This window comes from Mixophyes fleayi, chromosome 3 (genome assembly GCF_038048845.1).
Source record: "Mixophyes fleayi isolate aMixFle1 chromosome 3, aMixFle1.hap1, whole genome shotgun sequence".
In the NCBI taxonomy this organism is placed as follows: Eukaryota; Metazoa; Chordata; class Amphibia; order Anura; family Limnodynastidae; genus Mixophyes; species Mixophyes fleayi.
In genome coordinates this window covers 72,477,059-72,504,229 of record NC_134404.1, presented here as the reverse complement: position 1 = coordinate 72,504,229, position 27,171 = coordinate 72,477,059, and the positions used below count along the sequence as shown (strand labels likewise).

Genomic DNA, 27,171 nt, shown 5'->3' with positions numbered 1-27,171 from the left:
TTTGTTATGGGGCTCAGCTGCTCTGTTTGTAGGTGTAATTTATCATTTTCAACCAAAAGTCTATTAAGGTGTGTGTGTCATGTACTACAATCTTTTTGTTATAAATTTAATAAGTACTATAGATACAGGCAATAGAGATGTTTGCAGTTCTGGGCAAGATGAAAAATGCTACAACCGATTAATGTGCCTTAAATTAATGTAGATTATTATTACGCCTTACCAGATGCAGATATTTTCTTGACTGTTTTCTCTGAATTATTGGTCACAGTAACAGCCACAGTAATCGGTTCTCCATGATAAAAAACCTGTAGGTGATCATTCAGGGGATTATAATAATTTTCACTACATAAAAAAATAACTATAGGTTACATTATAAAACTATGCTTTGAGAACATGATAAGGGTAAATTACTAAGAGTGAAAAATACATATTCTCAGTGCATTTAGTTGTTGCAAATGCACTATTTTACCATTGAGCACATACATAGGCGCATATTCATGTGGTCCATCTGCAGGATTGCAGTCCCAGATCATACTATCACCTTGTACACCTGGCAGGATTTAGACCTCATGGGGCCCTAGGCAAGATACTGGTTTGGGGCCCCCTCCCTGAAAAAATCCATAGCACTATAGTTTTTTAGCATAACATATACCCCTACTCAGGGGCTGGCTGGCAGACTTTAGCCCGGGGGAGCAAGCACATAGCACTGGCCCATAAGTAGCGGCCCATTTTTAAATGGTGGTCTCACCGCCGGCCCTGGGAGGGCCCTCTGGGGACCGCCGGGCCCTAGGCAATTGCCTAGGTTGCCTAGTGGTAAATCCGGCCCAGAGACCTGCCTTTATTCATTTCAAGATTTCCTTAGTTCTTCCAAGATACTGCTCATTCAAGCTTCATTACTATCTTAAATGAGTCTTGAGAATAGAGGAGTATCAGGATTATCTTTATCCCCTGGGTAACTTTTGTACACTTTAATGTTTTATTATTACATTGGTGTTCTCCTATAATTGTGTTTTCCCATCTAAAGCACACTTGGGGCTAGATTTACTAAGCTGCGGGTTTGAAAAAGTGGGATGTTGCCTATAGCAACCAATCAGATTCTAGCTTTCATTTATTTAGTACTTTCTACAAAATGACAGCTAGAATCTGATTGGTTGCTATAGGCAACATCCCCACTTTTTCAAACCCGCAGCTTAGTAAATCTAGCCCTTGGATGTTGTAAAAGGCATCCCAGAAAAGGTGTTGGCTGAAGCCAAATCTCCACCACCGCTCAGGACATGTAATAATTATTAGGAATCAGTGTGCTCTATTATCTATGTGTAGGTCTGGTTCCTATGATGTTTATTACTGTCTGACTACTGATATCTTGTGAGCATGTGTGAGGTTCCCGTCTTCCTCTGTGTAATAAATCAGCCTCACGGTTAAGCCACTTGTATGCTGAGCTCCTGTATTTCACACTGTACCACTCACCAATGGTCACATTATTACCATCAGCATCCCAGCCATAGATCCTCTGCTAACAATAATGTCATTGTTTTGTAGAGGTATAAAAACTATGTGGCCACTCCCTAAACATAGAACACCTTCTGTTTTTGCATTTGACCACAATACAAGGCACATGACTGCATCTAGCCCATATTCAACAACAACACCATAATAATAATATTCTCCCATTAGAACAAGAAAAATGTTGCACACCCGCTGTAAATGCTATATTGCCATTTGCCATGCTAAACCAGACATACTTAGCCAAGTACAATCACGTAAAAATAGGTAGATGGTGCAGCTTCTTATTAACCCTTAATGTTTCTATTAAGCTACAACACTACAGTTCTTCTTCTTACCTCCTTGGTCAGGGAGGCTGTCAGGTGCAGAGGTTTATCTGACATAAAGAACTGCCAAGATGTCTCTGCCCGGGGTTTAGGCCCTGGCTGGTCGGGCGCATATTGGATTTTGCGGATCAAAAGACGCACAGAGTTTCTGAAGATAGGAAAAGCGAGTTAAGAAATTCAGATGAGACAATTATTAAATGGCAGCATTAAATTTTTGCCAATTTTTTTTTTACAGAATATGCTGTTTGGATTAAAAGTCAAAATATGGCCTAGTGTAGTATTAAAGGAAAAGTTAAGGAAATTAGTAGAAGCTGTTGCTTTAAGATTTAATAGCACAAGAGTATTAAATATTTACCAATTAGATATTTATTAAGTCTGAGAATGAGTTCCAGAATCTTTGCTGAACTTCACAAGTCTCTTATGATTTCATGGAACTTGCATGTTTACTACATATATCTATTAACAATTGCCACAGATAAAAGGCCCCATGATTTTAAGAAGAATCAAAATCCATTAATCTGTGTGCAAATTCTATGCATAGCATAAAGAAATTCTGAAAAAGATCAGCAGCGAACTCACTTCTTGTGAATTCTGTCTTCTAGGTTGGTTGTAGAAAACGCTTTAATCTCAAAATCCACACCACATGCCTTAAAGGAAGCAGATACGCAGAAAAAGATTAATTAGGTGTCAGGAAATACAGTGCAAAAAATGTGTCAGTTAATACTATTTTCACAAATATATGTAGGCCATAAACATAGTCACCAATATTTTACGATAGTTTCCAGGGACTGAGCTGGTGAATCTAAACACATCACATGTGGTAATGTCTTGGCAGATCTTGGAGTACTACAATGCTCAATGTGTCATATTTATTGAATATTATTATAACATACTTTTTGCATTTTATATATTCCTCTTCCATATTAATGTGACCGCTGTAGCCGTAGGGCTACAACAAGATGGCGGCACCACGAATGCATGTCTGCCTACATTTCCGTGCAGTTTAGGTTGCTGTGTGGAGGAGGAAACAATGGAGGAGTTCAGGGGCAGATGGAGGAGACCGTCGGTGCTAATCAAAGAAGGGGCTAGCATAAATAGGCAGGACAGAGAGAGAAAAGGAGCCATTTTGGAGGAGAGTGGAGCAGGTGAATCTGAGAGAGAGGGAGAATGTTAAGCAGAGTATAGGAGCCAGTCTAAGTCCGGCCAGTGAGAAGGGCTGGAGAGCCATAAAGAGACAGAAGTTACCCAGAGCTGCTGAGAGTGTCCAGTGTTAGGGACACGTTTTAGAAGGAACCTGTGCCAATGAACCTCTTGGTGAGACTGTGAGGAGTTGCTATATTGGGAATACAAAGCTAGTCCCTGGTCAGAGGGGCTACTGGCCTTCCACTTCACAATTCTTCCTGAATTCTGAACTGCAGTATTACCTATCTGCATCATTTAAAGACACAGACAATTTAAAGTTTGTTACATGAGAAGGGGAATTTTATAGGTCAGCATTTACTGACTGAGCTGCTATGGCCACCCAGCCGATTGTGTTCTTCAAGTGATCCATTATACTCATCTTTAAGGGTTGTGCTAAATCAATGTGTTTAATTCAATTCTATTTGTTCATTGCTCTTTGTATAATCTGGTTATATCAAAGATGATCAGTCCTGACAGGCAACTAGCTTTAGTGATGGTCCCTTAACAATAAGAGTGCATACACACTGCAGAATTGGAACGAGATCGTCCATCATTGAACGAGATTTTTAGTTCACTTTAAAAATCTCGATCAACGATACAATGGGCTTTGGAATGATAATCCTTCATTGTTGCAGGGTACATACTACTGTGATATCGGGCCAAACAGTCATTTGTCGTCTGATTGGCCCAATAATCGGCTGAAAACACTGTAATGTGTACCCAGCCTAATGCCCATCCTACATATTATAACCCCCCCCCACCACCACCACCAACATAACATTACAGAGAGAAGGGGTGGGGCTAGAAAGGAAGGCAGCTCATTAGTTTGTAGTACCGGGGGAGGAGCCAGCCACCAGGAAGTACAGTAATGACGGACCTACCCTCTTTAGGAGTGCGCTGGCCCAGATCATACCACACAACAACAGCTACAACAAAAAACGCTGGGCTCGGACGGAAGGCTACCTAGTCTTTCCAATCCCCACACACTGCTACCTCCCATACTTCCCTGATGGTGACCCTTCCCCTTGGGTCGGGTGATGTGAAAAACTTCTACTGTCTGTACCGCTGTCTTTATTTCTGCACCATGTCTCCTGTACCTTGACAGATTCCTAGCTTCTCTCTGCTTGTTTAGCCAAGGCTGCTAATTTATATCTGGATTGCACAGAGTCTGTGTCCTCACCTTCCCCACATCCGATGGAGCGGGCTGCAGACTTACTGAGCATGGCAGGTAATCAGGGAACTGTATGAGAGACAACAAAAGAGAAAGAAGATTTCTTAATGCGTATCCATCACCTATAAACCAATATTGTGCCCATCAATTCACTATAAGTAACATCAAAGAGACATATTGTGCCTTATGCCTCAGTGGTGTCATTGATTCCAAGTGAATCAATTTTGATGTCTTTGTGGTAAATTTTCTTTTCATAGAAAAAAGATATTGAGCAAACGTGTTATTACCGTCATCAGGAAAGGATATGCATTGTTCCCCAACTTCTTCATCAGCCGCTCCTGGACTTTGGTGAGGCATTTCACATCTTCCACTGGAGGATAAACCTGAGTCCGTGCAAAATAGAGGTCCTTGCGAAAAGTCAGGCCAATAACATCAATATCCTCGTTACCATAGCGGAACGCACAGGTCAGAGTGACGTACACTGCACGGATGAAAGGCAAAAGAAACAGAAGAGCGTATACATCAGATAGGAACTGCACCGAATAAAATATGTCCCAATTGTCTTTCAATTATGTGTAAGCTCTCCTGTCCTATTGAAAGATTTATTCATAAACCACAAAACTCACAGCAGCAAGCCATAAAGCCATATACGTAACATACAAGCAAGAACATGAATCCCGATACACCACGAGGCAGCACTGTAAATCAAAACTGCCAGAACAACATGAGAACCATGAAAATCAAAAACAATTGAAAAGACAGTGATGGGGATCTGTTCTGCTTCCAGTTACAATAATGGGAGACAGAATTGATTTTAAAGGCTCAATAACAAGGAAATAGTGAAGAGGGGCCCCTACTTTTCACCTTGTCTCCTGTCTGTCCCTTCAGACATGCGTGTCCCCTTTGCCTCTTGTCACTCTTGTGCACCATCCTCCTTCCATGTCTGCCTTTCATAGTTGCCCACATTTAGAGCATTTTCCAGGGCCACTTTTCTGCTGCGCCAATGCATCAATGCACTTTGTTCTGGGTACTGTCTAGATCAGTGTTGGCTAACCTGTGACACTCCAGGTGTTGTGAAACTACAACACCTGGAGTGTTAGCCAACACTGGTCTAGATAGACCTTTTTTTTTGCATTTGAAATACTCCACATCAGTCAGTATTAACTAATACATTTAAGACTAATTTTAATTAATATTTTAATTTGAATTTTAATATTTAAGTATAGGTAGTAAGGCTTAAATGTAATGTGCAGAATAAGAGATATCATACTGGGCATTTGGTTAATATTGAAAAACGGGCATTTCTAGGGACAAAAATTTCTATGGATAAATGTTTAAAACTTGGTACTGTCCCTATAAATTAAGGACAGTTGACAACTATCGTCTTTCCTGTCTTGTTCCACATCCAGTTACTCCTTCCCTGTGATTGCGCAATCATCAGCGGTGACTGTTTAGTTAACATAGGAGACCTTCTAGTTCAGAATTAGCAGAGTATTGCTGTAATAGTCCAGTGCTCCCAATGTAGCAAGCTTCCTATTGCTGTTTAACATGCCATACAGTTGCTTACATAGTTGGGAAGATTAGAAAGAATGATCTTAATTGATCTGATCTTAATTAATATAATGCAGAGAAATGAGTCACAAACAGAACTGTTATGTTTGTGTCATTTTTATCCTGTGACTACTCACCTTTCTTTCCTTTAAGGAGATCAGGATCTACAAACACAACTCCATCTGAGGGAAAAAAGTAACAATGATCCAATAAGCAAGCATGTCATAAATACTACAGACCATAAAACCAGCAATAGAAATAAAAAATTGTGAAAAACAAAACATTTTCATACAAAATGTAAAAAAATAGAAATCTGCTTATTGGCTCCTTTGCTCAAAGTGATGTGAATGTGTCCTACATCAGTACAGCTTTGTTGACTGCTATTCTTATGGGTTTGAAAACCAAATACACTTTTCTATGCAATTTTGTTTTTCTTGTTATTTGATTTACAAAAAGTAAAAAATACGGAGTAGAACGTGGCTAGGTATTATACTGTAAGAACACTGAGAAATTAGTGTTTTGATTTTGCGATGGCCATCATCTAGATAAAGATAATGGGAGTTTTCATTCAACAACAGTTGGTTAGACAAGTATTAGTGGAGAAAAGAACTAGGAGAAGTCAAATACAAATAGTATAACGTTTGGCCAAATCATTCTCAATCTTGAAGTTGACAGAGGTGAACCAAATGCATTCATAATTTGTGTAAACTGTACAGGTAAATGTATAGTAAATACGACTGTCCCATAATTTGGGCTCCTTTAAGCGGGCACTCAAAACCCATCTTTTCCTCAAAACCTACCAGCCATCCACCTAACCTTATATCCATGCTTGATTACCTCCGCCTCTCTCATCCCCCACTCCTGGGATTCAGGGGTGCACGCAGGATTTTTGAGGGGGAGTTTCTCCCCCACCCAAAAAAAAAAAATAGCGAGAGAGCTGCAGCTCCATTTCGGCAGCATTGTACTATACAGCAGCCGCGGAGCTGTCAAAGAAGCGTCCGCGGCTGTGCTGTATACAATACAGCACCGCCACGGATGCTTTTTTTACAGTGCCGCAGCTGCTGTATAGTACAGTGCTGTATGTAGGGGCACTTCTTTAGCGGAGGGGAAGGGTTTCTGGAGACCCAGAAACCCCCCCTGCATGCGCCCTTGGGATTGATCCCCTTTTCTGACTCCCTTTGTGCCTCCTGTCTGTTTTCCCTGCCTTTAGGATGTAAGCTCTTATGAGCAGGGCCCTCTTCCCTCTTGTTTCGCTACCTATTCTTCTGCTCCTACATCACTATGGAAGCTATGTTTGGAGTATTTTAAGTCCTGGCATTTTTTGTTGTTCAATACTGTTTTACCCTCTATAGTCTAATGTCTGTTTCTGTGCAGTGCTGTAGAAATTTTGTGGCGCCCTATAAATAAAGGCTAATAATGATATTAATAGTAAATACACGGCACGGGTATTACAGTCCGCATGACTCCTGCCTGCATGTGCTGTGCAGTATATACATGGTAGTGGTTCCCCCATATCTGCTATTTGTTATTAGATTGATTGATAAACTTACCTACTGGATCCACAGATTCCACGTGATCAACATAATCTCTTTTACCCAGATACACACTCACCTGTGCATACAAAGATAAAAATCATTAGATTCTACTCAGAAGAACAGAATGGGAACTATATTAAAAGATAATAGGCATTGTATAAAATAGTTGTCTTAATACAAAACAAGCCTTCAGTTTAAAATATAAAGAAATTCCGTTGCACAGCTATTTCTAACACTACACAATGGCTGGTCCCTCTTTGCAGGGCAGAGCGATGTTTTTTTTCTCCCAGATCAGAACATAAATATTATGTTTGCTACATATTCTGTAGGTAGTATTTGCACAGACTGTATAGAGGCATGGAATCTATAATCTGTAATGTTTGGGACTTTGAACATTCCATGATTGGAATCACTATACTTAAAATATACTAAATTACATTTAAAAAAAATCTTCCATATTGCTTTGTTTATCAGTGCTCCTCACAGTTTCAAACCACACTGTGTAGGAAGAAAAGTTAGTTGATCATATATGTGTGTTTAACATAGTCACCAAAAAATAATTTCTTTTTTTTGTCTTTGGCTTTCAGAACCTTCTAAATGACAGGATTCCAGATAAAGGGTCCCATGCCTGTACATACTGGGTTACATTTATAAGACGTTCTAAAAAGGTAGGGGGAAAAGTGATGGTGTTGCCCATAGCAACCAATCAGGTTCTAGCCATCATTTAAGAACATTTCTAGAAAATGATAGCAAGATTCTGATTGTTTGTTACGCACAACATCTCCACTTTTTCTACCCCAGTGTATGAGTATTGTGGTGAAAGACAAAGTTGGTATCTTTCCTGTACAAATCATGTGCTTGAACTAGAAATACTGTTATGAAACTCAGTTCGGTCACTAGCAATTATTTTTTCCCGGCTTCTGAGAGAAGAGTTGCCAACCCTGACTAAGAGAGGCGAAACCCACAATCAGGACCACAAGAAACTAGACTCTTTTCAAGGGATGAGGCTTATTAGGATATATAAGGAAAGAGATTTGATAAAGGGGAAATAATATACAATGATAACCGATACTGATTGTGACAAATTCTATAATATATATATATATATATATATATATATATATATATATATATATATATATATATATAAAACGTTAGTCATTATTATCTATATTATATCCCTTACTAAATAAAGCTGGGTACACACTACAGAAATTTCGACCAACTTTTTATGCCGAGCGATTTTACATGCGATCGATGGTCCGATCGCTCGGTCCATGGACTGAATACACACTAGCCTTGTTTAGGACGATAAAGGGAAGAGCGGACGTCCCTTTAGCGACTTTTTACAGCCATGTTGTCGTGAGCAATGACTGTAATTTCGTACTCACTGTTGTGGATCGGTCGGAAGTTTATACACACTACACAGCGGAAACGAGATTGGAACAAAAATATTAAACGGTATGACCAACCAAATGAGGCGACAATCGTCCATTTGGCCAGACTTTCGACCATCGTGTCACTGCACACACTGACCCGACTTTTGAACGAGTGGTCGTATGTCGGCTGTTTGAGCCGATTATTGGACGAAAACAGTGTAGTGTGTACCCAGCTTAAGCCCTGCAGGGCCATAAACCCTTGTGTAGTCCTATTAATGAATGCTATTTAGATCTTAGTTGATTGTTACAGTGAGACTTTGTGATTCTTACTGGATTGTAACTTTGCTATTGTCTTTTTGCAGTTTCTGTAATCTAATAGTCTTGTTGAGGATAAGTTGTTGGTACTTATTCACCTGGTAAGGGCTTGGAATGTGGTAGTAGCATCAAGGGTGAAATGTATTTGAAGTTTAAGTTTACAGAGTGCTACTATTTAGCCGTTAACTTGGAATGGGCGGAATATATAGGTCGCCCTGAAGTTTTCTGGCCCAGATGTGTGGTTCCACATAGATGGGTCTTATAGTGATTTATGGCAGTGTTTCCCAACCCTAGTCCTCAAGTACCCCTAACAGTATCTGTCTTCGTTTAACTGAGCAGTTCCCATAAAAGTGTATGGGGATTGCTCAGTAACACTATTTGACAATAGCCAAAATAATTTTTTTTTTTCATGTTAATGTACGCCAGCTGAAGCTGGTGCACATTAACATAATTTAAAACTTTCACTGCTGTCTGTTCTGCCCTGAAGAGCAGAGCTGGACAGCTCATGTGTGGAGGGATCATGTGATCCCTCCCTGTCACATGACTCACGTTCTTGCAGTCTGGGATCGCTGTGCGCATGCCTGAGGTTTGAGGCAAGTGAAAGGTGAGTTTTGCACTTCATAGGAACAGCAGTTTTTCGGAACTGCTGTTCGTGTGAAGGTTTTTTAATAAATATGAACGATAGTTCAATCCTTATCTGTGCTATGAGGATTGAAAAATATCTTTCATATTATGTGGTGCATCTTAAATATGCCCCATAGAGAGAGATTTGACTGGTAGTTTACACCTCAGCATGTCAGGGAACAATGTAACAGTGCGTGAGGTACTCATATGCTGCTCTGGCAGACTGATCAGATACGATTGTGCCAACATGTTTTGTAATAGTTAAACTTTTTAAACAAAGTCAGGTATGTTCCTATGAAGGGAATATTGGAAGGATGTGTTAGTAGGCCACTAAACAAGTTGGAGGACAGAGGCATGAATTTATTTACATTATCTGCGACTGGTTTATGTATTTTTATAACACAGGACTGGCAGCTTTTTCACAGCATTCCTTTAGAGTTGACCCACTGTGTAGTTAAAATATGACCCACTCATATAGTTAATCTGGGATCCAGTCAATTAGTGCTAAAAGGTCCCACATATGGGACGATGACAAAGAACAATAAGAACATTTTCATTCTTGAGTCCCACAAAGAGATGCAGACACCAGCCTTGGTTTATAGTAAATCTGGGATAAAGAGTCCATTTGGACAGCAGCGCTTTCAAAATAATTATGTGCCCCAGGTCTGTGTTCTTTTTGTCTTTATATTCATTTGATTTATGCTCCATTAGTGGTACATGTTCATCAGCCTCGTCCATAGGAATCTAATAACCATAATCTTATTACCTTGTAGAAAACATAATTAGAAGAAGTGTATCTAGACAGTACGAAGCAGATTAAAGGAACAACGACTGAAGATTAAGATTTAAGAAACTTGTCAGTCATCACATCTAGGGTTTCCTAAATATTACTACAACTAAATTCCACCTACTTGTGTGTTAGCTCCACCTACAGTTGTTTTGGTCCCACCCACATGAGGCCACTTCAATACTTTTTACCAGGGCCACTTTGTGTTCCAAATCCACCCCTGTCCATGTCTACGTTACACTTGGAATGTGGTGATTGGTTATGATGTCACAGTTAAGCTCCTCTGAGAAGCCAAGGGCATTGCCCCCACTTGCCAGGGTAAGAAGCAGCAGACGTGGGGACACTGCCTCCAGTAGGGGGGACCTCTGCTCATTCTTTACCTTCTGTCTCTACCCTCTGTCCTAACGCCATTTTTATTTATCTCTTTTCCAGAACTCCATAAACTTAAGTTCAGCTTTCAATCCCATTCCGTAGAGCAGCTGAGCGCTAGCTCCCCTCTTATTGGTGTCCGACGGCTGAATGACCTGCTCAAGCAATACGCAGCTGCTGTCTCTTACTCAAACAGCTGAACTCAGGCAGCAGGGGGCTCAAGCTCATATTTAATTGGTTCTCAGCATGGGAGTGGGCGCTGTCACATTGGGGTCTGTGCCTGTACAATGGCACTAGCGGCAGTATCTCTCCTATCTAATAATGCAATGTTTATATGAATATCATATATAATATATTACTTCTATTATACTCATTTGGTAAGATGGTCAACATGAGTTAATGTAACGGAGGTTCATATTAAAGTGGGATTTTTTTACATAAATGTACATCTTATTTTATACCTCATTTTGTTTTCTTTTTTTAAATTAAAATGTTATTAAACTTATATTCACTGTACTTCTCTAATTCTATTATTACTGTAATTTTGTTTTGTTTTGCTGTGTTCTAGAATGAAGCATCTGGAAACCCCTGTCTAGAAATCCTGCTTTAGCCCCTGCACTTAACATCGCAGTTAGGACATTTGCTCACCGCCTTGTCACGGGAGGTTTTCTTGTAGATGACATGTCTGGATTTCTTCTCTGAACTCATGGTGACAGAAAGCCTGAGCTCTGTTGGCACAGAAGACAGATAAATATATGTCAAGGTTTTTTGAATGTTATGCAAATCCATTCTTTCTTTGTTTATGTATTTCTTTGCTGCATAAAAAAGGACCTGCGCATGTGCTGAATGTACGTCTCAGGACAAATACAAATTTACATTATTAAGGTTATCAACAAACATTTTAACGCTAACAGAATAATTGTCAGAGGAGATATAACTAAAGATAGTTCAGCAGAGCTACATGATGATATGTTATTTACCCTTATACCGGCTGGTGTATACAGTGGTATACCATACCGCCACTTCTCCTACTGCCTTCATTGTAAAACTACTACATTCCATTCACTTACACTTTCCTTACCGCCACTTCTAAATTAACACTTTCACCGCTGCTTACACTGTATTAAAATTCTGAAGTACTTTTAAAAGTAGAAGCCAACTATAAGCACATTGAATTATTTAGCCACTTTTGTAAATGATAAGAAACACTATCATCGTTTATTTATAAGACGCCACAGACTGCAGCATCGGACGGTCAGGATATTATAAATCACCAAGACCATGGCCATGCAAACCCAAGGGAACTTCAAATATCCTCATAACTCAAAGCAGAGACTTGTTATTCCTTATAATGCGCAAAATTAGCACTGAACCGATGACATCACTGCTCCCATAGTTTTGAAATAGAATTTGGGATACAAGTATGACTTGTAAAATTGTTCAGTCTACATGTGCTACTCCGTGTTCCCCTCTAGGTGCTGAATGCTGTTAAGGCTGGTGGGTCCTACTCTAACTCATGTTCATGGATACATTGGTTGTCTTAATTCCGGAAAAATAAATAGTCTGGGTTAAAGATTTCTATTGGCCAAATCCTTGTCTGACCTATGAGGACATCCAAATCAGTATTCACCACTTATACGGATATTATATATATTTTTTTAGATAAAATATAGATGCAGGCACAGCTGGATGAAGATTGTATAAAGCCTGTATGCATGGCACGGTTTCTGAGCCCCAATGTTTACTTCCCCTGTTTCACAAATTCAGACCATAGGCAAGTGGTGGGGAGATGGAAGAGTTAGACCTACCTTCTAATAAATTAATAAAAACCGTTTTACTGCCATTCCTAGCATTACAGAGCACTTGTACTCTGTATGATATATAATGTTTGCTATATATACTGCACCATGTGATATTTGTAGACTACATATACATAGAATCTGAATATTCTGATGAAAGACAAGGGGATTGTGCCCTTAGACATACCCTCATTTATAATAACATCCAAAATCTAAAATCATTTTGCATAACTTTAGCTCTGCGGTTACAAATCCAGTCAATTAGTGCTAAAAGGTCCCACATAAGACCAGGGGAGGGCTGGCAAATTTTAGCCCGGGGAGCAAGACTCGACTCAGCAGTCTATTAGGAACATTATAAAGGAAAGAAAATGCAGGTGGTCCAGTGACCCAGCCCAAGGGAGCCAACTATGGGACCAGCCTGGCAGATGCCCCTCTGCCCCCCAGCCCAGCCTGCTCCTGCATGAATATGGGACAATGACAAAGAAAAATAAGAACATTTTAATTCTTGAGTCCCACAAGGAGATGCAGGCAGCAGCCTTGGTTTATAGTAAATCTGGGATAGAGTCCATTTGGACAGCAGTGCTTTCATAATCATCAGGTGCCCAGGTCTGTTTTCTTTTTTCTTCATATTCATTTGATTTATGCTGATTTATGCTACATTAGCGGCACATGTTCATCAGCCTCGTCCATAGGAATCTAATAACCATAATCCTATTACCTTGTAGAAAACATAATTAGCAGTGTATCTAGACAGTACTAAGCAGATTAAGGGAACAATGACTGAAGATTTAGGTTTAAGAAACGTGTCAGCTAGTACATAAACAAATTATTATGGAAAAGAAGATAATGACAGTGCTTAGAAAACAACCTGACCTAATTCCAGTCCCACATGTACTGTATCAATAACAATGCAGTATAAATACATGCAAGGTATTAATGGTGCACTCGGCTAAAGATTATTAAGGAAATCTTATATGTGTGTGTGTGTGTGCCCTGTGCCCTCTGTTCCTGGTTCCTACACCCCTGGCTGTATATAATACTCCCGGCAATCCAAGGATGTTTTGGTACACCAATTATCAACTTTATAATAACACTATAATAAATACAGAACTTTAAACAATATAAAAACATTGCTTTGCCCTTATACGTTAACACAGTGGTTCCCAAACTTTTACAGTTCGCGCGCACCCTTAGAGTCTCCGTAAATTTTTCAAGGCACCCCTCCAAAATAATTGCCAAGCAGTCCTGTTTTATAAGTAGTTGAGTAAAAAAAACGTAATAAGTATTTAGGTCAGGACAGAAATACTTATTTAGTTGAATGCAAAAATAACACACATAAATCCAAGGGAAAAGAATATTTTTCTATATTTTTTTCAATTATATAACTGTCAAAGAATAATTTACAGCTCACTCACACTGTGACCTCCTTCATCTCCGCACTCTCTGTGCACTCCTTCATCGCCACACACTCTGTGCCCTCCTTTATCTACACACACTTGTGCCTTCCTTCATCTCCACACACTCTGTGGCCCTGCATCCACTCACTCTGCCCCCTCTGCATCCCCGCACTCTGCCCCTCTCTGCATCCCCTCACTCTGCCCCTCTCTGCATCCCCTCACTCTGCCCCCTCTGCATCCTGGGGGCCAGGAAGAGACAAAAAAAACAAAAATAAAAAGTTGCCAATCCGGTGGCACCCGGGACCCAGCATCCTCCTCTCTCCTGCCGCTTGTCTCTGAAGGTCGGGCGTGATGGTGTCACGCCCGACATTCACTGAGAAGCGAGGAGGGAGGATGCTGAGTCCCGAGCGCCGCTGGATTGGTAATTTTTTTCTTGGTTTGTTTTCTCTTCCTGGCCGCGGCACCCCTGGGAGCCGTGGCGCACAGTTTGGGAACCGCAGCGTTAACAAATAAATTGAGAAGGACGGTTCCCTTATAACCTGGAATAATCTATATAGATGTTTTAATTTGTAGCTATACTGAATTAACTGCATGATTTTTATTGTTATTTATAATGGATAATAGTGGCTATGTTAGCAATAGCCTGTGCTGTGTGAAGCGCTCCACGTCGCCCATGTAGCGCCAGATTATATCTCTCAGCATATGAAACTATTGACAATTGTTCAAAGCGCAAATTCCCGATAAAGCAGCAGTTATAAGTGCTTCCCAGTATTCAGAGGAATAATTTAGAAGAAGTTGGGTCATTAAACATGTTGTTTTCATGTCATTTATATTTTTGAGGTTGATATATAAAAAATAGATTAAAACCGAAGAAATAAAAATTGGCTGAACATTAAAATATACTAATATAATATTAGTTTTGCATTTTGTATAAATTTTTTTCCCCAAATCCAACTTTTTAAGACTTCCCTCCTTGGAATCTGTGTTGTATCTACTGGCTGGGTTATTGAACCTTAGTCTAATTTATCAAATGTATACAAACATTCCCAATAAAAAGAATTGTGCATGAGCCCAGGTGGTGCCCACCAACCCAACAAACACCAGCTGGACTATCGCCAGTTATGTCCTCTGATGATTATTCTGTGAGCGTGAAACTAATCACTGTGAATAATGTGCAGGAGTTTGTATTTGTCTTGAGACATCCATCGGTACAGATATTAATAATTATTAATATTATTATTATAAAACAAGCTCAAATCATTAGTCAATATAAACAAAACTAAGTATACAAAAATGATTCAAAAGAAACAGAAGCACAGATAATAATACTAATAATAATAACTACAATTCTAGTACTGATATTGTCTAGACTAAACACACAAATCTGTGAGGCTGCAGAGATGCCTGTTATTGTAATCTCAATAAGGTATTGGTAGTCTCTTACTATGTAGACAGGTGCAAGTTCAGATGAGAAAGCTCCAGGGTCCCGACAAAATCAATGATACACTCTGACCTACAAGTGTCTGCAGCGCAATTTGTAGGAGCAGCAGGAGGGTGGGGAGGTGGAAACTTGCCATTAATCCTCCAGTTGTGGGTGTGAAGGAAGCAGGATTAGGAGATGAGCCAGAAGTACCTGATTCAGCACCAAGGAGCATTAACAAGAGGTTGTAGGACATAGGATCCTGGGGGAGAAATACCATGGATATTACTGCCCATTAGATGTTCCTACTACACCCATCAAGGGTGAGCAAGGGGTCAGACTGCAAGACTTGATGTTTAAATGGCTTAACATTGGAGACCTTTTGAGAAGTCAGCGAACCGTACACTGCATCTGGTGGTAAAAGGTATACAGTAGTTACCTGCTAAGTTCCAAAGTGTAATATACCTATGGCCAAGGGAGCAGGGGCAAACGCAGGATTTGCAGAGGGGGGTTTCCACACCACACCGCCAGTCGGCGTGGCCAGCATGCATGGGGGCGTATCTATAATTTTAGAGAGTGCTTGACTGCTCTCCAACACTCCCTATCCCCATAATATACATGGGCAATGATGCGTGCACTACTGTTAGGTGCATGCAGCCCTCTTTTTTCAAGCAGAGCCATGCGAAGCGGGGGCATGGTCCAGCCACCTCAATTATACAGTGCCCCAGGCTTGGAGGGGGTTTTTCAGGCACTAGGACCCCCCCCCCCCCCCCTCCTCTCGGTTTGCCTATGGGGAGGGCTGGCAAGTTTTAGACCAGAGGGCAGTCTCTTAGGAACATATTAAAGAAAAAAAAAATGCAGGTGACCTAGTCCAAGGTAGTCCACTATGGGACCGGCCCAGGGGTACAAATGCCCCCCCAGCTGCAGTCCTAAGTAGTGAATAACAGATCAAAAAACATGACATTCCCTGCATGTATAACTATGAAATAACTGCAATAATAAATGTTTGTTTCACCATTGGCATAGCTGGAAGTATGTTAAACAAGTTGACCTCAAGATGTTAGGCCTAATTCATTAAGGCACGTAAATGCTGATACATGGCGTATTTTGCGTGAAATTGCACTGCACCTGCGCAGACACTAACCGCACACCAAGGAAGGCAGTAACGTCCAAATCATCTTCGAGTGCAAATGACCCTTACTACAACCTACATTTTCAGGGGTGGAATGGAGTATGAATTGGGTATATGCACATAGTAAATTTACAGTAAGGGCGTGCCAAGCTCGAGCGCACGCAGCTACGCCCCATTCAAGTTTTGGGCATCTTCAAGATACCTGTTTTTCTGTCGAATCACTTGCACCAGCTGCAGGTCTGGTGTAAGTGCCGTTTACTAGTGATAAGGGTCACATATGTACACTAGGTTACAATCAGGAGCAACTGTAAAAGTGCATTTTATGTCCAGTAGACATTCATAACATCCTCATAAATGTATTTTATGGAAGAAAAAGGAAATACATTTTTTTATGTTTAAATGTTTTGTCGGTAATTACTATATTATTAACAGGTGACATTAATTGAAAAGAGTTTTTCTTTTCTGCGTGTTCTTTCGGGACTTTATATTCCACATATGTATTAGACGTATCCTACAGTGTATTGTCTGTTAGAGCAGAACGGACCTAAACCCGTATTCATCAACAGAACTATATTTACATCCACCTCATGTAGAATACGGACATTAGTATTAAACCTAAAAATATATGCAAACAGATATGGCGCTTATACTCTATTAGATCTCAAAAAGAACACAAAAAAGGTAGTCCAGAATATATACGTATTATTAGAGTCCCAAAACAATGTTCTCAAGGTTCATATGGTCTCAACAAAATTTGATCCCAAAGGGAAGGTGTTGTATATCCGGATATTGTTTTCCACCAATGTTCATACATATAAATAAGCAGAAAAAGATCGTGTTACTCTGTATTCACTTATATTCTACTACGATCAAGAAAACCTTATAATGCCCGTGTAGTATAAAAGGTATTTTAATTATCACCATGTGTGACCAGAAGTTCCCCACTGAAAAAAATATACACTTACACAGGAGGATATCTGTGATTCCAAAGATGGTAATGGATTACACTTGTAGATCTTCAATTAAATCCACGTAATTCTTTGAGTATAAGCTCAAAAGAAAAATAAAAGTGCTCCAAATGGTGCATTACCATAATAAAAATGAATTTATTCTAAGCACAATATAAAAACAAGTAAAAGGTATGATCTGAGTGAAATCGCTGCTGAACCTGATACGGTTGGACTCTTACCCCATGTGGGATGATCTTGCGCATGTAGGAAAACCTTTATATCCCTCTCCAGAGATCGGGTTGCCGGCTGGTTACCACTGCATACTTCCCAACACTTGGGTTTGAAATCCTCTCCTCTCAGGGAATCAGCGTGTTTCCTCTCAGTCCTCCTCGTCACCGCCTCTGAATTAGTTTTTCTATGTAGTGTTGGTTTAATATTTAATAAATAAACCCATTAATGTATCTGAACATACTGTTGTCACATACTGTACTGTAACCACACACTTAAGTCTTAAGTGTGAGGTTACAGTACAGTATGTGACAACAGTATGTTCAGATACATTAATGGGTTTGTTCATTAAATATTGAACCAACACTACATAGAAAAACTAATTCAGAGGCGGTGACGAGGAGGACTGAGAGGAAACACGCTGATTCCCTGAGAGGAGAGGATTTCAAACCCAAGTGTTGGGAAGTATGCAGTGGTAACCAGCCGGCAACCCGATCTCTGGAGAGGGATATAAAGGTTTTCCTACATGCGCAAGATCATCCCACATGGGGTAAGAGTCCAACCGTATCAGGTTCAGCAGCGATTTCACTCAGATCATACCTTTTACTTGTTTTTATATTGTGCTTAGAATAAATTCATTTTTATTATGGTAATGCACCATTTGGAGCACTTTTATTTTTCTTTTGAGCTTATACTCAAGGAATTACGTGGATTTAATTGAAGATCTACAAGTGTAATCCATTACCATCTTTGGAATCACAGATATCCTCCTGTGTAAGTGTATATTTTTTTCAGTGGGGAACTTCTGGTCACACATGGTGATAATTAAAATACCTTTTATACTACACGGGCATTATAAGGTTTTCTTGATCGTAGTAGAATATAAGTGAATACAGAGTAACACAATCTTTTTCTGCTTATTTATATGTATGAACATTGGTGGAAAACAATATCCGGATATACAACACCTTCCCTTTGGGATCAAATTTTGTTGAGACCATATGAACATTGAGAACATTGTTTTGGGACTCTAATAATACGTATATATTCTGGACTACCTTTTTTGTGTTCTTTTTGAGATCTAATAGAGTATAAGCGCCATATCTGTTTGCATATATTTTTAGGTTTAGTTCATTTGTACATACGTAGATAGGTTGTATGTTAGCAGACAGAGGCAGCTAAGATACTAGTCAGCGCAGACAGATCCATTTTTGCAATCATTTTTACGGACATTAGTATACCCGATTTATGTGCGTTCTTAAAAAAATGCATAATACGTTTTTTTTGCGTGCCTTAATGAATCAGGCCCAGTACGTCTATCCTAAGAGAAGGGGCAATGGTTTCTTGAACCTGCAATTTTTTAAATAAAAATGTACAATATGCTTGAATTACAGTTATTTATATAGCACCTTCATATTGTACAGGGATTATTTAATAATTCACATCAGTCCCTGCCCCAGTGTAGCTTACACTCTATATTCCCTACCACTTACACACAAACACACGAGGACTAATTTTGTCAGAAGCCTTTGGGGTGCGGAAGGAAACCGGAGCACACGTAGGAAACCCACACAAACACAGTGAGAACATATAAACTGCACACAGCAATGCTAAACATTGTGCCATAAGTGGATGAAAGAGGTGTTTTATTTTTGCCTTATAATTTGAAAAAAACACTCTATGCTAACTCTCCCCCACCAATAGATATGATTTGATCTGATTCACAGCATCCAAATAAAATGAATCTTAGTGATTAGGAAACGTGAACTTGGTAAGTTGCATTAGCAATAGCTTGTCTGAATATTTGCAGCACTGCCAGTAAAACGTTACACTGGGGGGTATATTTACTAAACTGCTGGTTTTAAATGTGCAGATGTTGCCTACCGGAACCAATCAGATGCTAGCTGTCATTTTATATAATGCACTAAATAGATGACAGCTAGAATCTGATTGGTTGCTATAGGCAACATCTCCACTTTTTCAGACCCACAGTTTAGTAAATATATTCTTGGTCTGATACTTTTGTGCTCCCGAGGGATTTAACATACTGTTTTTTAAAAGTTATTGTGAAGGGGTGTGCAAAGAAAAGGTGAGGTTTACTGCAGTAAGAGGCATTTGATTGATTGTGTACCACCCTCAGCTTTTTAAAAACCCTCCTACACCTAAGTGAACATACCGACTGGCATTTGGAATAAGTAGCATTTAGGGAAAAAAAGCTACCACAATGTAATGCAGTGTAACACAAGTAAAACATTCCAATTATTTCTACTGTCAGACCTGTTTGCATGTATTTTACAAATATTAAAAACTTATGTGAAACACATTTAAAAATGTACCCCAACACCTGGTCCTGACCATCTTTATTTGAGCTCTTATTTTGGACCATAAGAACATCACAAATTTACACCAGTTTATAAAAAGTGTGCCACTTTAAACCTATGTCCTATTGTCATTTACCTCTAGGACTGAAAGCTAACAAAAAATATTGACTTTTTTGCTCTGCTTATGTTACACATAGGTCTATGGCTGCAAATACAGCTGTAATATGTGTATTTTAAGTGAAATTACATCTAAATTTGCCACCATTTGATGTGTGTCCACCCACCTAAAGTGAGTAACAAACCGCAGTGCTATAACTTGGGCTGGATACAGCTAAAGCAGGGGGGCGAGCATAAGGTCCCCCTGGAAAATGGCTACCAGCACCAGGCTTTTTATCAGGCTGTATCACAGTACAGGAGCATTTCTTATTGGATAAATTTGTGTCACAGTTAAGGGACCAATGGAGGCTGACAGCTGGGGTGACAGAGTGAAGGGCAAGGGTTAAGGGTGTTATTGTAGAGTGAGACAGCCTGATCTGGGCAAGAAATAGTGGAGAGAAGTGAGACAAGGGAGCAGGGCCGGACTGGGACTAAAAATCAGCCCTGGCATTTAAAGCACACAGGCCCACGTGTTGTGGGCTCCATGCACTATATTGTTGCACACTGATGCTGGCGCAGTACAGCATGATGTAGTATGAGTGTGTGTGTGTGGGGGGGGGGGTATTTATTTCTCCTAATGACCCTCAACATTACATTATTAGCACCCCAATTACGTCAATAAATACCATGACAATACATTATTAGTACCCAAATTACAGCAATAAATAACCCCCACACACACTCATACTACATCAATCACCCCCACATTACAGCAACCGGAATCACCCCCCACATTACAGTAACCGGCATCACCCCCCACATTACAGCGTCCAGCATCACCCCCACATTACAGCAACCAGCATCACCCCCCACATTACAGCGTCCAGCATCACCCCCCACATTACAGCGTCCAGCATCACCCCCCACATTACAGCGTCCAGCATCACCCCCCACATTACAGCGTCCAGCATCACCCCCCACATTACAGCGTCCAGCATCACCCCCCCACATTACAGCAACCGGCATCACCCCCCACATTACAGCATCCAGCATCACCCCCCACATTACAGCAACTGGCATCACTCCCCACATTACAGCGTCCAGCGTCACCCCCCACATTATAGCAATACCCTCTCCTACTTATTAGCAATACTAAGCACCAAACACACTACAACATTGCCACCAGCACGCCACCCCATACTACAGCAATACCACCAATTATACAGATGCCACTGTAGGAAACAATGTTTTGCTTTTTTCAAATCTCCCACAAAGTAGCAACAACGAACAGAGTACTTACACACACATATAGGTAACAGGTACCATTTTCCCTCAATTAAATAGTAATGGCATGAATCATTCCACATGAAATAAAACTAACATATATCTACAAAAAACATAACTATTGAATGATCAGTTGAACCCACACGGCCGCATTAAAAGTATTTCCATCTACAGCAAAATGTCAGAGAAAAATATTTTTGTTTTACTACAGTAATTGGATATGCGTCTTCTCTATTCATTTTAAATAACACAGTATATAAATTAAGGGGGATAGAGGAGGTGGGTGAGAAATAATTGGATGTGATCCATCAGTTTGATTAGATAGGAAACATTTAGATTATTTACCTGGAGACGTCTACCCCCTTGACTCACAGGCAGGGCCGACAAGAGGAATTTTGGGCCCCGATACAGCAACTTCTTTGGGCTCCCATCATATTCAACAATGAAAGACTTGCCTTTGGCAGAAGTTCATATGATGCCACACCGTAGTGTGCCCAGTTCATATTATGCCACATCGTAGTGCCCCAAGGTCATATTATGCCACATAGTATTACCCTCAATTCATATTTGGTCATGCAGAAGTGCCCACAAATCATATTATGGCATAGTAGTGCCCCCAAAACATATACCATACAGTAGTGCCCACAAATCATATTATGTCACAACAGTGCCTCCAAATCATATTATGCCACAATAGTGACTCCAAATAACATTATGCCATAGTAGTGCCCCCAAATCATTAGTAAAGCTCAGACATAAACTCATTCACAAATAAAAATTGGTACAGCATATCAGATACTGAGTGTGAGTCCCAAGAGCAGCTTAATACATCATTTACAATGCAAACAAAAATAGATATATTGACACAATTACAGATAAAATTTATGACAAGCAATGTTTTTTCCTCTTAATTAAAAATCTCTGTACAGATAAATGTGCAAAAAACATTACAGCGCAATAATGAGCAATACATAGTGTTAAACATTATTGGATACGCTGTAGTGTCCCCAGTTCAAGAAAGGATGGTTAAAAACATATTGCACACGAGAAAATATATGAACTTACCTGATTATGGCATCCTGTGTTCTGTTCTCCTACTGGGCGCGCTGGGCGAGATGGGATCAGCAGCTGTCAGCTCACACAGGCAGTCGGGAGCAGGAATAGATGGCAGTGGTCGAAGCAGAAATTCAGGAGTGGAGGTATAGAAAATATAAGTGAATGGAGTATGAAGGCTTGATTTTTTATTTTTTTTTAACACTTGTCCCCTCTGTGCATTTCCATTCTTCATTACTACTTGTGTTTTATGATAGCTGCATCCCTGACATTCAAATTCTTAAGATGTCTCTCCCTTTACACTTTCTTTTACCTATGCCCCTGCACCATCTTCTGCTTTGTCCCTCTCACTTAAGCCCCTGCACCACCTTCTCCACTGGCTCTCACACATCTTCCTGTACCACCTACTCCACTGGCTCTCTCACACGTCTTCCTGTACCCTCTACCCCCCGGCTCTCTCACTCCTCTTCCTGCACCCCCTACCACCCTGGCTCTCTCACCCCCTCTCCCAGCGCCCCCTTCCCCCTGGCTCTCTCACCCCCTCTCCCAGCACCCCCTTCCCCTTTGACTCTCTCACCCCCTCTCCCAGTGCCCCCTTCTCCTTTGGCTCTCTCACCCCCTCTCCCAGCACCCCCTTCCACTTTGGCTCTCTCACCCCCTTTCCCAGCACCCCCTTTGGCTCTCTCACCCCCTCTCCCAGCACCCCCTGGCTCTCACCCCCTCTCCCAGCACCCCCTTGCCCTTTGGCTCTCTCACCCCCTTTCCCAGCACCCCCTTCGGCTCTCTCACCCCCTCTCCCAGAACCCCCTTCACCTTTGGCTCTCTCACCCCCTCTCCCAGCATCCCCTTCCCCTTTGGCTCTCTCACCCCCTCTCCCAGCACCCCCTTCCCCTTTGGCTCTCTAACCCCCTCTCCCAGAACCCCCTTCCCCTTTGGCTCTCTCACCCCCTTTCCCAGCACCCCCTGGCTCTCACCCCCTCTCCCAGCACCCCCTGGCTCTCACCCCCTCTCCCAGCACCTCTTCCCCTTTGGCTCTCTCACCCCCTTCGGCTCTCTCACCCCCTTTCCCAGCACCCCCTTCGGCTCTCTCACCCCCTCTCCCAGCACCCCCTGGCTCTCACCCCCTCTCCCAGCGCCCCCTGGCTATCTCACCCCCTTTCCCAGCACCCCATGGCTCTTCCACATTCTTGACCCCCCCGCACGAGAATGAGGGCATCCACGCGACCCCCCCCCCCGAAAATCTCGGCCGCCCCCCCCCTCTTCAGTAAAAAACAAACAAAAAATAAACCAGGAAACTCACCAGTGTAACTGCACAGCATAACGGGGGAGGGAGCTGAGGGGCGCGCAGCAGAGGTGGCTGGTTCCTGGGGAGGAACCAGCCACCAAGAAGACGGGAGGAGTCGGTCCAGCCCATCCAGCCATCGGCCCTTCTGGCATTTGCCAGATGTGCCAGATGGCCAGTCCGGCCCTGCAAGGGAGGATAGAAAGTAGTAAGCTGAATGGCATCCAGATTGTGTCTGGTGAGAGAAGCTTTAGGGGAGGTGCTAAGAGAGGAGATGTTGGTCAGAGAGAGGGAAATGTGAATTGTTGAAGTCAGAGACATACAGAGATGCGAAAAGACCAGATTAAGGGATTGGCCACTGCTGTGAGAGAGAGAGGGTCCATTTAGAGAGTCTAGGGGTCAGAGGAGAGAAACGGCCTGATCAACCAATATGCTAGAACTTTTGGATCTACAAATTTATTTGGGACATTTGTGACAGCCATTTTTGATTGAAAGCTGCTGACAAAAGAAAGAAGACTTCATTGGTGAGTATCAGGGAATTTATTATTTTTAATAAAAATATATGGTGTAAATGAGGGTGCTTATTGTGTTTATTGTGGGTTTTTTATTTTTATTAATGTTAGTGGTTTTTACGAGGGTGTGGTGGTTTTTTAAACATTTTTTTTTGTGGAACTATAGGTCCCAGCCAGCCATGGATGTCAGGGCATGTTGGCACTAGTGGCTCTCCAAGTGCCAACATGCCCTGGCTGCCATGGGTATGTTGGTGCTTGTATTTATACAAGCAGCAGCATGGCCACAATATTTTGGGCAACCTGGCTGGCTGGGACTTGTAGTTCCACAAAACAAAATGGCAACCGTGTTTTTTTAAACCTTTTTTCGCTGTTATTACCCTACACCCACCGCCCAGGGGTGTAGGAAGAGCCCTAGTGCTATCAGCACTGGGCTGGGTGTCTCTAGGGGAGGGGGCGCTCATTTTTTCCAGCGGACCCCACTCCCTAGGGAATCCAGCCCAGCGCTGAACAGCCTGGGGTTGGTTAGTCATTATGGCAGGGGGACCCCTGCTGCTGGTTTGCCTAGTGCTGGTTAAGTGAAAATGGGGGGGACCACACGCAAAATTTTTCCCCGATTTTCACGGAACCAGCGGTAGTCAGGCAGCACTAGGGTTAAGCATGAATAGAGGGGGGACCCGACGCTTTTTTATTTTTTTTTTAACTTTCATCTATTCTTTACAATTTTTACACTGACAGGCAGTGTAACAGTAATGTGTTTATACAGCACGCTGCTAGAATGCAGCGTGTTGTATCTGGCGTGTTTACAAGCAAACTCTCCTGAGTTTGCTTACTCGCAGCTTCATACATTTGAGACTTGTATAGTTGCAGTGGCAAACAGTCGTGAGTTTGATCTCTGGTGATTTTGCAAACAGCGATTTTGACAGAAGAACAACTCTGGCGATTTTGCATGAAATCTCAGCTTCATACATCTGCGAGTTTCAACTCTCCCGGGAAAATCGCTGATTTTGCAAAATCGCACCTTCATACATTTACCCCCAGGAGTTCTAAGGAGCTAGTATTGTGTCATTGAGGGTTTTTATTTTGCCAAGCCAAGGATCCTTGGATTTATTACAGATGAAGACCCTGGATCTAGGTGAGAAATGAAGAGGGTGAATGAGGTTTGTTTGAGGGATGTCTTTATTTCAATTAAAATAATTTTTATATACTGTCTGTTTTATTTACATTTTTCCTTGGTGCACTACAGGTCCCAGTGGGTCATGGGTGCTAAGGTAAGCTGGCACTTGTGGTTCCCAAGTGTCAGCATGACCTGACCTGGCAGCAATGGGCATACTTGTGCTTGAAAACACATGTGAAGGAGGAAAGCATGCTTAACAAGGGCACTCTGTAATAATTATTTTATTTAAAATATACCTTTTATTAGTTAATTTTAAAATATGGTGTTCCCATCATGAACCTAAGTATCGTAGGCAGCGAAATAATAAAAGGATGAAAAGTGATGAAAATCAACATTAAAATAAAGATGTTAATAAAGTGGCAAATAAATGCCAAGCCTCGCTATGTTGTTAAATTCCTTATATATTTGGAGGATATATTCATTAATATTCTCACGCTGTGTGAATCCAGAGTTAGCCAGATAAAATTACTGACCAACTAGGTTGGTGTTTATAATTTTTACCAAAAATAAAGCTTATTCCTTTATTTACGTCAGAAGTAATGACTTTATTCGTATGCCTATATATCTATTACAAGGGGTTAATCAAGTAGGACTTATCTAGGATAATGAGCACCAAAGCTGACTCCCTTTAAAGATAACTATGATTTGTTATCATTACTCAATATAAGCTGTTGCTGTATATCTATTGTTACTTCATACTTGATAACGTTATAATTAAGGGAAAACTAGATTTCTCTTATATCATTGGTCCTATACTAGGGATTACTGAATGATTGCCATATTTATTTGGCACTTAAAACACCAGGTGGTCTAAATCCCTTTTATAACTATCCCTGAGCTCTGTTGCAAAGGATAGATCAATAGGACTTGTGAACTTGTGCTTGTAGTACTAAGAGTGCCAGCATGCCCAAACACTTAATGGCAGCACGGGCATGCTGGGGCCTGTAGTGCACCATGGACTAATGCATTTTTACTATCAAATAATTATTATTACCACACATTCACCGCACAGGGGTGTGGGAAGAGCCCTAGTGCTATCAGCATGGGTCTGGGTAAACCTAGGTGGGGGGTGGCATTTAGTTTTGTGGATCTGAACTCCCTAGGGGGTTCAGCCTGTGCTGACTGGCCTGGGGCTGGTTTGGCATTATGGGAGGGGTATCCCATGCTGTGGGTTTCCCTGCTATAGGGCCACCAGCCCAGGCTGGCAAAGCCTAGTGCTGGTAATAGTAAAATCGGGGGAACCCCATGCTTTTTGAGCCCCCCGGATTTTGCTAGTACCAGTCTTGGCTGGCAGCACTGACATTGGTTAATTACTATATGGGTGAGCCACTGTCATAAGGGGTCATTTGATCTCCATGGCTGCTAGATCTAAAAGAGAGAGATTGACTAAAACTACTGAACTGATGGACATCCTTCAAACATTAGAATCTCAACACAAATGCTCCCTGGTCCCTGATATCCTCTAGCAAATTAAAACCAATATAGGTGAACTCAACCCCATCTTGTCTAACCAAGTGGCCAACAAATTACGGTGGTTGAGACAAACCTTCTACGAGAAGGGAGATGAGGCAGATAAATTGATAGTCTTCAAACTCTGTCCTAAGGTATCGGATTGCCATCTCTTACCTATTAGAGACCCCTGCGGGACCCTGAGGTTAGATCACAATTCATGACTTATTTAATCACCCACAACCTTAGCCTGCCTCAGCACAGGAGTCTCAAACACATTTAATCAATCAGTTCCTGTTTCAGGTGCATCCCCCCAAACTCTCTGCTGCGGA

The 27,171-nt window shown here is 41.2% G+C and overlaps 1 protein-coding gene across 1 annotated transcript in view; it reads right to left on the bottom strand.

Annotated features, from left to right (window-relative positions):
- SAG (S-antigen visual arrestin) overlaps positions 1-15,495 on the bottom strand; it is a 29,721-nt gene extending 14,226 nt beyond the window's left edge. The window contains exons 1-9 of the mRNA XM_075201725.1: positions 15,383-15,495; positions 11,391-11,470; positions 7,284-7,344; positions 5,871-5,915; positions 4,470-4,663; positions 4,192-4,251; positions 2,409-2,476; positions 1,842-1,977; positions 221-305 (exon numbers count right to left, since the gene is read on the bottom strand). Of these exons, the coding sequence (XP_075057826.1) occupies positions 221-305; positions 1,842-1,977; positions 2,409-2,476; positions 4,192-4,251; positions 4,470-4,663; positions 5,871-5,915; positions 7,284-7,344; positions 11,391-11,450 (709 nt within the window). The 5' untranslated portion in view covers positions 11,451-11,470; positions 15,383-15,495. The remainder of the gene's footprint in view (positions 1-220; positions 306-1,841; positions 1,978-2,408; positions 2,477-4,191; positions 4,252-4,469; positions 4,664-5,870; positions 5,916-7,283; positions 7,345-11,390; positions 11,471-15,382) is intronic.
- Between the last annotated feature and the right edge of the window lie 11,676 nt (positions 15,496-27,171).